The sequence below is a fragment of the Nicotiana tabacum genome, chromosome 7, assembly GCF_000715075.1.
Source record: "Nicotiana tabacum cultivar K326 chromosome 7, ASM71507v2, whole genome shotgun sequence".
NCBI classification, from domain to species: domain Eukaryota; kingdom Viridiplantae; phylum Streptophyta; class Magnoliopsida; order Solanales; family Solanaceae; genus Nicotiana; species Nicotiana tabacum.
In genome coordinates, this window is record NC_134086.1 from 10,932,247 (window position 1) to 10,945,733 (window position 13,487).

The 13,487-nt window shown below is 35.2% G+C and overlaps 1 protein-coding gene across 1 annotated transcript; it reads left to right on the forward strand.

Annotated features, from left to right (window-relative positions):
- The first annotated feature begins 594 nt into the window (after positions 1 to 594).
- Positions 595 to 4,094, forward strand: LOC107786339 (putative late blight resistance protein homolog R1B-16). Its single transcript, XM_016607806.2, has 4 exons — positions 595 to 715; positions 1,259 to 3,527; positions 3,608 to 3,673; positions 3,796 to 4,094. Exons 2-4 carry the CDS (start codon positions 1,284 to 1,286, stop codon positions 3,823 to 3,825), a joined length of 2,340 nt encoding a protein of 779 aa, XP_016463292.1. The 5' UTR covers positions 595 to 715; positions 1,259 to 1,283; the 3' UTR covers positions 3,826 to 4,094.
- Positions 4,095 to 13,487: the final 9,393 nt, after the last annotated feature.

Genomic DNA, 13,487 nt, shown 5'->3' on the forward strand with positions numbered 1-13,487 from the left:
CGAATCCGATCCGAATTATATCAGATTGGATCGGATTTTAAAGTTTGGATCGGATCAGATTTCGGATCGTATTATGCCTCAAAGTTGCAAACTAATATGTATATTTTTTTTGTAAAAGAGGCAATAAATTAAGAAAAATTCATGTTTATGCAATTATGAGAGTACTATGGTGCCAACATAGTTAAATCTAGCAATTGTAAAGGTAATAACTTGGAGGAAGATGTAAAAGAAGTCTGACTATCCGAAATAAAAGTGTAGTATTTATATATTACCTAATAATTTCGGATTTCGGATCGGATCGGATTAAAATATACCAATCAGAATCCGATCCGAAATTTTAATAAACACAATCCGAAATGCGATCCAATCCGAAATCTGAAATCCAAAATTGAATGGATCGGTTCGGATTTCGGATATCCGATCCGAATGAACAGCCCTAGCAGAAACTAATGCAACGACTGACTTTGAAGGCCAATGGAAATGGATACTAACCTGCCAATTAGCTGTTATTCATTAAATAATTCTTCCATTGACTTTCGGTAGCATTTAGATCCAATCCAATATACATTGAATGTTAGTTTGATTGAACCAATAATTATTCATTCACTAATCTTGTTAGAGTATGCTAATGTGAGAAGGCCCTTTATGCTGATATTAATCTTCACTTGTCATTAATTACAAGTTTTCTCCCACTGCAAACTTTGGTCTTTGTCAGGTATGTTTCGATAATTCTTTTCTAATCTCACTTGACACGTTATATCCCAACATCTTACATAAATATTTCAAACAAAGAAAGATTTGATAACCAAAATTTTAGTTGATTTCAAAGTCCTAAATTTTAGAATATAACTTAAATTACAATTTTGTTACATGCAAAATCTATTTTTAAAGAGTAAAAAAGATGAGCAATATTTCGCTAAAGGCCTTCGTGCTTTTAATATAGTATAGATTAGTGTCAATATAATAGTATTGAAAGACACTAATAAAAATTACTCTCGTCGTTTCAATTGATATGAACCAATTTAATTGAGTACAAAGTTTAATAAAACAAAAGAAGACTTTTGAAATCCGTGGTCTTTTGAAACTTGTAGTTTTAACTTTCAAACCTGAACATTTGAGCAGCAAAATGGGAAGTCGAAGTTAAACTGTTTCCAAATTTAGAAAAAACGGATTAAAACAGAAACAGGTTCAAAAAGCTGAAACGGAGGAATTACCACTTAGTGAAAATTAATATGACGAGAGTTTGTTGAACTTGCAGGAGTTTTCTACTTTATATACGGAAGATGTCTGACAAGAGTTTGGAGAGTCGGCCCTGCTTTGTGGCTGAGCAAACTAAATATCTGCCGACTCAACATAGCAATCTTATGAATGACGAGGAGATAGTTGGTTTTGAGAATGACACAAAAAGAATAATTAAGTATCTGACACGAGGGACAAATGAGTTAGATGTCATCCCAATTGTTGGGATGGGGGGACAAGGTAAAACAACTTTTGCTAGAAAGTTGTATAACAACGACAGCATTATTTACCATTTTGATGTTCGAGCATGGTGCATCATTTCCCAAACATATAATCGACAAGAGTTATTACAAGAGATTTTCAATCAAGTTACTGGTTCCAAGGGCAAGGTAGATGAGGTTGGCGAACTTGCTGACATATTGAGGAAAAGATTAATTGGCAGAAGATATCTGATTGTCTTGGATGATATGTGGGAAATTAAAGCATGGGAAGATTTAAGATTATCCTTCCCAAATGGTGAAACAGGAAGTAGAATAATAGTAACAACCCGACTTGAGGAAGTAGGTAAGCAGGTCAAGTATGATACTGATCCTTATTCTCTCCCATTCCTCACACGCGATGAGAGTCTAAAGTTGTTGCAGAAAAAAGTGTTTCAAAAGGAAGCTTGCCCACCTGAACTACAAGATGTCAGCCTAGCAGTTGCAAAAAGATGCAAAGGACTGCCTTTAGTGATTATCTTGGTAGCTGGAATAATCAAAAGGAAGAAAATGGAAGAATCTTGGTGGCATGAGGTTAAAAATGCTCTACTTTCATATCTAGGTGAGGCTGAAGGATATAGTCTTTCAACTATGCAGTTAAGTTATGATAATTTAACCGATTCTTTAAAACCTTGCCTCCTTTATATGGGGATGTTTCCTGAGGACGCGAGAATTCCAGTTTCTAAATTGATAAGTTTATGGATAGCGGAAGGTTTCGTGCAGAACATTGAGTCGGAGAGATTAAAGGAAGAGGCAGCTGAAAGTTACTTGATGGATCTCATTAGCAGTAATGTGGTGATGGTTTCAAGGAGAGGATATAACGGTAAAGTCAAATACTGCCAGGTTCATGATGTCGTACTTCACTTTTGCTTGGAGAAAAGCAGAGAAGAAAAATTTATGTTGGCAGTGAAGGGGAATTATAGCGACTTTCAGCTTTCTCATTGGAAGGAAACTCGACTGAGAATCAATGTCACTGATGAAGTTTCCGCGTTTGAATTGCTCACACCGGAGCCTTTCCATCAACATTTAAGGTCACTGATAACAAATGATGGAGGAGAATATTTAGTACGGAATCCCTTCCCTCAGATTAGTAAACTGGGATTTCTTAAGGTGTTGGATTTGAGTTCTCATGAAGTGGTTCCTTTGTCGTCAGCTACATTGCATCCACTAATTTATCTGAAGTACCTCGCAGTTAGGACAGATCAATTTGATTTCCATCCGGAATCACATCTACGCCATCTTGAAACTTTAATTGTTATTGCTTTCAAGAGCACAGTGTTACTCCCGATTTTCTGGAAAATGGAAAAGTTAAGGCATGTTTATATTAGTGATGCTGTTTTTGATTTGGAAAACAATAAGCAGGGGATCTTTGAAGAATCCTCAAAATTGGAAAATTTGAGGATATTAAGGAATGTTCGTTATCCAATTTATGGTGGTGAATGCATGGATGTCTTATTACGGAGGTGTCCTAACGTTCAAAAACTTAGGCTCACTATCTCTAGCAATGAACGTACAGCAGAGATTTGTACTTCCAATCCCAAACTAGGGAGATTTACTCAGCTGCAATCACTTGACCTTTCCTTTGTGGGTAGAAGATATAGTATACCTGGGTTACACTTTCCTTCAAACCTAAACAAGTTGAAACTTGAAGGGCCTCATATAGTAAGTGCAGCTCCCTTGGTTGCGGGACTACGAAATCTAGAGTATCTCAAATTACAGGATTGGGGAATTAAGTCGGAAGAGTGGTGCCTCAAAGATATCAAGTTCAATAAACTTAAGTTGTTGAAACTGGTGTCGTTAGGTATCTCAAGGTTGGATGACCCAGAGGAATCTTTTCCTAAGCTTGAAACGCTAGTTATAAAAATGTGTCACAAGCTTGAGGAGATTCCCCCTAGCTTTGCAGATATTGAAACATTGAAACAGATTAAGCTGATTGGGCGCAGGCCACAAACTCTGGAGCCTTCAGCTGTGAAACTTAAGGAAGACATCGAAGAGATTGAAGGATGCAGCCGTCTTAACCTCATTATGGACGTAAGCAGAAACAAACTCCTCCGTGCTGTAATTTTGATTATCAACGTGCATCTAATGTACAAACAATATGTCCGATACAGGTTTGGATCAGTATGCAACATAGCTGGCAGCTACGACTTCACGCACACGCTCGTCTACACAACATGGTATTGTTTCAGTTTTTTCTTGTTCCTTCTTTTAAGAAAAAAATAAATTAGATTCTTGCTTTCTCTAATTGCTCCATGTCGTCATGCTAACGAGGATGTTTTTGAATTTGACAATTGCTTAGAGAACTGCAGCAAAAACACAAGCAGAGTAGACGGAGTTCTTAGCTAATTGTTGTAGTCATATATGCTCATGCTGGGCTCTATTATGCAGCTAGCAAAAATCCACATTCTCTTATGTTGTAACACCACTACAGATTGCTAAGTTTGTTTCACTCCATGTCTTATACATAATGTAAACTTTCTTGGTTTTTCCTCTCAACTCCTTCGGAAATTGTAGGAGAAAAACTCAGTCTTTTCTCGCAATCTTGGACATGAAGCATCAGTGTATGTTATTTCAATTGATTGATTCATTGATCGTCTCTAAAACCAAAAAGGTTACTAAACAGATTTTGTTGTTTTATTGGTTTTGATTTTGTGAATATTTAGGATTAATGTGTAGAGTGTTGGAGAGGGAGTAACATAACTTGCTCTAGGAGTCCATGTTCTTCGTGAGGTGTCCTTCAAGAGAATATCCTATTGACAATTTATGGTAATTCTAACCATTAGGAATTATCCAATGAGTCGGTTCAATGATCATATCTCTATATGCATCATCTATCTATGTGATTCAGTTAATGAGATCAACTAATCTTTATCCCATAAAGACAATCACATAAATATTGATCTAACCGGATTACTAATGTCCAAATTAATAATCCTACGATCAAGAACAAATTTTGATTAAATTGTAAGAGACTTTGCTTTCATTATCATGATCTCTATCACGATGACAAATCTCAAAATTTAATCAAGGACCTTATCAAATTTATTAAATAATTAATAATAACTATGATAAAAAAAATGCCATATATTTTTATATCAAATAACGTTCACAAAAATATATTCAAATCATCAAATATGAGATTGAATCTAGGGCATATCTACTATATCCCTAACAGATGTTCCCTGATATTCTTAAACAAGTTATAGGCAATTTGGATGATATCAAATATGAAGATATGCCTGACAAGTTATGCAAGAGTCTAATGCGCAAGAGGTACCTCATTGTATTAGATGATATATAGGAAGTTAAGGCATGGGAAGAGTTGCGATTATCTTTCCCACATTGTGAAAATGGAAGCAGAACAGTTCTAACAACTCGTGATAAAGAAGTGGCTACGCAGCTTAAGCATCACAGTAATCCATATTTACTTCGATTTCTCACAGTGGATGAGAGCTGGGAATTACTTCAGAAGAAAGTATTTCAAGGAGACATCTGTCCCCCAGAGCTACTGCAAGTAGGATTGCAAGTTGCCAAAAGCTGTAAAGGATTACCACTTGTGATTGTCTTGATTGCTGGTATTATTGCAAAGAAAAGGCAAGCCTCTTTGTGGCTTGAGGCTGCAAACGATCTAAGTTACCATGTTTTGGAAGAGCAAGGCATGAAGATTATAGAATCAAGTTATGACCATTTGGAAGACCATTTAAAGCCTTGCCTTCTTTACATGGGATTGTTTCCAGAAGACTACAAATATTTAGTGTCGTCCGACTTGTTGAAGTTGTGGATAGCCGAAAATTTTGTGCAGGACATGGACACAGAGAACATGGAGGAAGCATGTAAAATTTGCTTGAATGATCTAGCGAACAGAAGCCTAGTGTTAGTTACTAAAAAGAGATTCAATGGTGAGATAAAGTACGTCATTATTCATGATCTAGTGCGTGAGTTTTGCTTGAAAAAAACTTACAGAAGAAAAGTTTGTGCAGCACGTAGTCCCGTACAATCCATACCATTACCAACCTGTAGGTGCAAAGGAACATTGGTTATGCATGTATGTTCATGACAATCTTGTCGAACAATTGGTGCAGTACGAATATTCATTGGATAAGGTTCCAATGCTGGCGAACTTGAAGGAAGGTGCTCAATTTCATAGGACCCTTGAGTTCATTGCTCATCCAAAATACTATGCATGGGACCAGATAAGTCTTTTCCCTTTACTTGATAACTTTAGACTTATTCGAGTGTTGCATTTGTTGAATCTCCGCATGAAAAGTAGTTTATGGGAATTTCTTGCATCACCCCAACATGTGGCATTAGACCTTTCTTAATAAGGAAATACCGCAAATCCGATTATCATTCACTACCGTCTTCAAACCTACCTGTATACAAATTCAAAAGTCCTCAAAGGTTACACAAGACCTAAAGCTTGCCAGAACCTTCTCGATAACCACTCATCTTACTCTAACCTTTAACAAACAGCTAATACGTGCCGAGCAACCCGTGCTTCGCCAGCATATGCCCATTCAAAGGAATAACCAAGCAATCTCTCGGCTCGAAAACTGATACGGCCCATGATCCTACCATCCTATCGTCATTAGTAGACTCCACCACTTAGCTCGAATCCATAGAACACCTCATCGGCACCTCAAAGTACCATATCTTCACAGCATGCCCCTATCCCGCACGGCTATTTAGCTGAATACTTCAAAAATTCATTCAATACTGATCATAGAACACCCGGAAGACTCTGCCAAATGCTTAGCCATCATTGCAATAGTCAAACAACTTCACCAAATGCTCTGAAATAATAACGTATACACTCCACCGAATGGAAACCTCATACGAGGCATACGATCCAAACTCGTCATGTAGGAGATGGCCCATCGGTTATACTATACCTTGCCATGAACCCACCTTAATCATAATAGCCTGGCCACCAACCAATCTTCCCAAGTCTATGCTTACCAACCAGACGTATGAACCCGCCTCATATCACAAATGAACGACTAGAAGATGTAATACTGCATCCATTTCTGGGGATGGACAACATATCGCGATGATAATCAAGCATCCACATCCCGTCGTAATCTATCTGCAGCATCACCGATCATCAACACTTAACGAATGTTGAGTGCACAACATCACATATGAGTGACTGGGAGGAGTCAAAGTCATAGATTTCAAGCTGAAACAAGGCCGCACGATAAGGAAAGAAGAAAGGAATTTTTTTCTTTAAATGCCCTGTAGGCTCCTGAAGATAGATATGGACGTCCTCATATCGATTGCAGGACTCTACTAGACACTTGCTCATGACTTGTAGAACCTACAAACCTAGTGCTTTGATACCACCTTGTCACGACCCAAAAACCACAAGTCGTGATGGCAACTAGCTCAACTCGCTAGGTAAACAAACTAACAGAAAATACAACTCAACTGAGATTATAACAGAGTAGATAATAGATAGCTGAACATTTACAAATTTACCCAAGAACTGGTAGTACGAATCACGAGCTTCTAAGACTTAAAATTTCAAAACTGATATAAATAAATACACGTTCTTTTTGAAGGTTACACAAACAGATTAGCAACAACCTAAGCTACCCAGGACAAGTAGCAGTTATATACAAATACACGAGCATATTTTGAATCAGCACCCGACTTCACCAGCAGCCCCACTCCAAAAATCTACATACAATATGCAGAAGTGTAGTATCAGTACAACCGACCCCATGTACTGGTAAATATTTTGTCTAACCTCGTCGAGGTAGTGACGAGGCTTTTAGTTAAAAGAGGCTTGTTATTATAATTTGTAGATTAGACTAATAGTATAGGCAGTTCAAAACATAACAGATAAAAGTACCGTACATAACACTGCGAGACAGTCAACAATTACTAGCAGAAATCACAGTAGAAGATTTACAATCTTTCCTGGTATGAGAAGTGTATCAGATATATCAAGTCAAATGGCACGGTAACACATTTCGTTCTTTTATCTCATCCTCACTATATATAAATAAATTTATGTGAAAAATCAATTATCACGGCAACACCTCTCGTGCGTTCAACTCATCCTTCAAAATGTACATATAACAAAATAAACCAGATGACAAAAACACGATAACATGAATTTCAAAGTAGGAAATATGCAAGTAACATCAATTGACTAGGATATACATGTGGCAACAGTAAAGGACTAAACAGAAAGCACATGAGTAATAGCAACAATTGGAAAGCAAGGGGTGTCGATGTCCATTAACTAACATATTGGAGGCCTAAGTGCAAATATAATAAATAAGAAGGAAACCATGATCTTTAAAAGTTAACAAGTAAGGGCATGAATGACTAGTATGGTGGATTACTTAAACTATGTGCGACATGGTATATATGACATGAGTATAATTATAAAAGCAGGAAAAAGGCATGACATTTGCAAGTTAAGCAAGTAAAAGACATGGATAAACAATTGAGATAGAGGTCAAGTACGGGACAATAACAACAAGTCATACAAAATATATAATTGCGACAATAACAGCTCAAGGTAAAGATGTAAACGTATATATGGGAAACAAATATCACATCATAATGCTTGTCCCTCATCCTTACCTGCATGGAAACACCCTCGGTGCCATGACCTCACAATATCAAAAGCATAACAACATAAATGAAATCACATGATAATTTATATGAAATGGCACGACATCACCCTTCGTGCTTTACATTCTTCCTCACACATGATGATGTATATAAAATGGCACGACATCATCCTTCGTACTTTATGCTCTTTTCTCACATGATAATGTATATGAAATGGCACGGCATCACACTTCGTGCGTTATACTCTTCCTCACATGATAATGTATATAAAATGTCACGGCATCCCCCTTCGTGCTTTAAACTCTTCCTTACCAAGCATATGAATATCAATAAAATGACAAGGCTGGAAGTATAAATAATATCGAGGAGAGTGTTCAAACGAATATTCCAAACAAATTCTCAATCACGACATTTCTAAGCCAATAATGATTCAATAAACCCTCAAGGTCATATAATTCATGTACTTCCACAAATCTCACAATTTATCAGCAACACAAGTATAGAATCTAGCATCTCAAAATATCGGCCGTAGCAATGTAGTAGTGATTACGCATAGAGATGACCAAACTAGACACATCAATGTATTCTCAGAATTCTATCAAATTTGATCAAGTTATATTAGGCTAAGTCTTGATTTCTAACATTTTATACTATGTTCTTAATATCTATAAATCAAGTGAGGCATGAAGCAAGGAGGTTACGTAATTATAAAAGACACAATTATAACATAATCTACCCCAAGCATGATTAAACATGACACATACATATAAGCTCGTCACCTCATTTATGTAGCACCCCTGCATGTAGCAAACAATGACAAATATGAGGAAAAATTTCCTCAACAAAGTTAGGCAAAACACTTACCTCGATTTAGCTAATCAACACTCAACTTAGCCTTTTCCTCTACAAATTCGCCTCCGCTCGACTGAATCTAGCCAATGACGACTTGAATACATCACACAATGCAAGAGAAAATAATTTCAATTAATAAAGCTGTGATTTTTATTCAATTTCTAAAAAGTCAACAAAAGTCAAACCCCCGGGCTCGCCCGGTCAAAATCCGAGTCCAAGGTAGGTCTTGACTACCCATAGCTTCACGAGTCCAAATATGTGTTTTGTTTTAAAATTCGAGTCCTATTCGACTCTCAAATCCTAAATTTTTATTTTTCAAAACTTTGCCAAAATCCTCAAACTTTTCCATAGATTTCCTATGAATTTGATCTTAAAATCTTGTATAAAATCATGAAATATAGGTGCAAATTGATTAAAGATACTTACCCAATGATTTGGTATGAAAATCCCTTCACAAAATCGTCTCACCTCGAAGATAGGGTTCAAAAATATGAAATGAAGCAAAAACTCAAAATTCTCAACAGTTAATAGGTTGTAGATGTCGCATTTTTGACAGGGGGTTCGCAAATGGGAATACCACAAATGCGAAAAATTTATCACAATTGTGAACCTGGAGGATTCCGGTCACAATCGCATTTGCGACCAGAACATTGCAAATGCGAAGATCAACCATCGCAAATGCAGCAGGGCTCATCGCAAATGCGAACATTGCCTAGTCGTCGAGGCTTCTTAAATGCGAGGATTTTTCGCAAATGCGATGGCCGCATTTGCGACCAGAACATCGCAAATGCAAAGAAACCAGAACCATCACCCAAAATTCATGAAAAATCATTCCGAAACCAATCCGAAACTCACCCGAGTTCTCAGTGCTTTATACCAAACATGTACACAAGTATAGAAACAAAACACGAACTCGCACGCATGATCAAATCATCAAAATAACTTCTAAAATCACGAATCAGACGCCAAAATGCATGAAGATCAAACTAAACTTCAAGAACTTCTAGAATCGCAACCGAGCGTCCGAACCATATCAAATCAACTCTAAACGGAATCAAATTTTGTAGACAAGTTCCATTTGACAAAACGATCCTACTCGAAGCTTCAAATCACGCATAACATCCTCAAAATGACGAATCACACCTCAAGTCAAAATCAATGAACTTTGAAACTTCAACTTCTACAACAGATGCCAAAACTTGTCAAATCACCTCCAATTGACCTCAAATTTTGCACACAAATCACATTTTCCATTACGGGCCTATTCCAACTTTTAGAATCGGGATCCGACCCCGATATCAAAAAGTCCACTCCCGATCAAACTTGTCAAAATCTAACTTTTTGCCATTTCCTGTCTAATTCGACTACAGGCCTCCAAATTACAATACGAACACACTCTTAAGTCCAAAATCACCCAACAAAGCTAACGGAACTGACGAAACTCCATTCTAAGGTCAAATGCTAAAAAAGTCAAACTAGGTCAATGCTCCCAACTTAGAACTTAAATCTTGAAGTTCATTCTTCCAAATCGATTTCAGATAACTCGAAAACCAACACCGATGATTTACACAAGTAATAATACATCATGCGGAGATACTCGAGCCCTCAGAACATCGAGCGAAGTGTAGATACTCAAAATGACTTGTCGGGCCGTTGCATAAAGACCCTTTTAAACTTGGCGCATTTTGTTCAGGTCCCTCTTAAACTTTACCTAGTCCTAATTACCCCCTCGTACTTGGTTTTTTAATCGTCTTTACCCCTTAAATGGCCACTTGGCAGAGAAAGTAAATTCACATGTCCTTTGATGTGTGAGAATGAAAAATAACAGCCACATTTATTGTTCAATTGGGAGAATACAGATTAAAATACCATTCCTTTATTTTTTAACCATTTCAATGGCACTTTTTTGATATTTTCAATATAACTTCTTTCATCCTCCACTAGAGTATTGATTTTTCTTCTTTTTCATTTCTTTCTTTATTAGATACTTTTTAGTCACTCACTTCCATTACTTATTATATTACTTTTGTTATTACCTGTTGTTTTATTTTTACCGTTTCTTAAACCGAGGGTCTATCGGAAACAACCTCTCTGCTTTTATAGGGTACGAGTAAGGTTGCGTACACACTACTCTCCTCAGACCTCACGTATGAGATTAAGCTGGGTTTTTTGTTGTTGTTGTTGTAAGCACGTGATTTTTGCCCTATATGAGAATTACTCCCAAAAAATTAAAAAATAAAATGATTTTTCTTTGGTGTACAATTTTGTGATATTTTGAAGAATTATTTGTATTTGTCTGTGCGTGTTTATTCGCTAAATTAATAAAAAATACAAAAATATGTCGCATTTTGCATGTAGGATTTAATTCTACAATTGTTAGTAATTAAAATTGTTTTACAAAAATTAAAAATTACAAAAATAGGCATCGTTTGCATTTTTAGCATTTAATGTCCAAATATACAATTTTATGCTTAATTAATACTTAATTGTGCGTTAATTGTTATTGGGAGTTAATTTGCGCCTTTATAACTTAATTTAGTTCTTAATAATAGTTTAAGTATTTTTATAATTTAGTTTTAGAAAAATAAAAGAAGAAAAGAGAGCGAAAATATAAAGAAAGTCGGAATTGGGCCTCTTCTTCAATTTCAAGCTATAGGCCCAAAAAATGGCCCAATCTTCCCTACGACCCAGTCCATTTCGAACTGGGTCGACCCAGTCCATTAACCCAACACCCCTTCTTCATTTTTGTCCAACACAAAACAAAACCAAAAAAAAAAAAATAAAAATAAAAAGTGAATTATCACTATTAATAGTTTTATTTTTTGTTTTTTTATATATATAAAAAAATCCGAAAATATTTTATTTTATTTATTATTTTTATTTTAAAAAATATATATATATTTATTTTAGTTTGTATAGTAATTTCGGAAATGATTTTAAAAAGATAAAAAAATAAAAAAATAAAAAAATGTAAAAGAATGTAGAAAATTTAAAAAAAAAAGTAAAAAGTTTTAAAAAATTTAAAAGTAAAAGAAGGTTGGAATTAAAAAATAAATATAAAGATATCTGAAAATTTAAAAAATTTAAAGTAATTGAAAGTAGCATTTTTAAAAGAAAAAGAAAAGATAGTGGTTTATTTTTTAAAGAAAAGTTAAATAAAGTGAGATTCTCTTTTAAAAAAATAAAAAGTGAGATTTTAAATAAGATAAAGTAATTAAAGTTGGAATTTTAAAAATAAAAGTAAATAAAGGTGGGATTTCTTTTTCTAAAAAAATAAAAGCAATTTGTAAGTGGGATTTCTTTTAATTAAAATAATAATAAAATAATAAAAAACAAATCTGAAAATTTCGAAAATTTTGCTATAAATAGAAGAGAAAATTTAGGAAGAAGGGTGGAAAAAAAGAGAGGAAAAACTAGATAGAGAGAAGAAAAAAAGAGGGGGCGGAGTGAGAAGTATACACCCGATATACATTCTGGATACATTGAATATACAGGGGCAGAATTCATTTTGGAGAGTTTTGAAGTTGAAAAAGAATAGTTACTGCTTCATTGCCTCGCTTAAGATCTGAAATAGTCAGAACCTTCCTACCTTTTACTTCTTCACTATACTTGGAGTCGTTTATAGTCTCCTGGGTTTTCTGCTATTCCTACTGTACTGGTTTGCGATGTTGCTGAATCTGCTGTTGCTGTGTTATTACTGCTGCTGACTTCTCCTTCTTTTGTTCTTGTACTGCTGTTTCCAGGTACACATTTGTACAATCTCGGCTTGAAGCAAAAAATGAAATATTAATCAGGCTTTGTTCCTGTTGAATTCCTCCTGTTTAGATTTGTGGTTGAATATAATTTTTCTTTCTTCGTATAAAGATGTAGTTGAATGATTAATGAATAATGAGGTTGCATATGTATACTTTCTTCATCTAATAATGTTAGTTTAAATTACGGAGAATAATTAATCTGTTTTGATATTATGGTCAATCTCATGTTCTAGTATTATTGAATAACAGAATATAAAATGAAAGCAGTTTTTCTTTGTACAAACTCGATCGCAATTTTCCATTCGCATTAGCCGTAAACTAATAACTAATAAGTTATGTTTTTCAGCATGTAAATAATTAAGAGATTTTCTTTTATTTTAGAGACGAACTTAATAGAAAATATAGTCATTGTAGGTTTATCCTTTAAAATAAAAATGAGACGAGCCTCGCCAAATAAAACGTATAGATTGCGGGGCCCTCACAAAATGTATGGTTTAATTAGAATTCGGAAGGACCGTTTAGCGAATTTCACGGTCTTCCCCAAAATAATAACGCGATAGTCTCTTTAGGCGCGTGTTTAATATTTTACTTTCTTAAGCCTGGGTGTGCATTTCATGCGACCCGAATCCAAATCCCAAAACATCAAATAAAACGTGTTCCGGATTGTGGGTGCATTTCATGTAACGCAGTCCAAAGACGTGTTTTAAGCGATGTTCATATTTCTTTTAAAAACAATAATAATAAAGCGGTTAAAATATAAAATTTGCACATAAGTTCATATTTGTATAAAATCAGA

Coding starts and splice junctions, on each gene's coding strand:
- LOC107786339 (XM_016607806.2), top strand. CDS start 1,284: ATGTCTGACAAGAGTTTGGAGAGTCGGCCCTGCTTTGTGGCTGAGCAA. Junction 3,528..3,607: donor GTCTTAACCTCATTATGGAC/GTAAGCAGAAAC, acceptor TGTCCGATACAG/GTTTGGATCAGTATGCAACA. Junction 3,674..3,795: donor ACGCTCGTCTACACAACATG/GTATTGTTTCAG, acceptor ACAATTGCTTAG/AGAACTGCAGCAAAAACACA.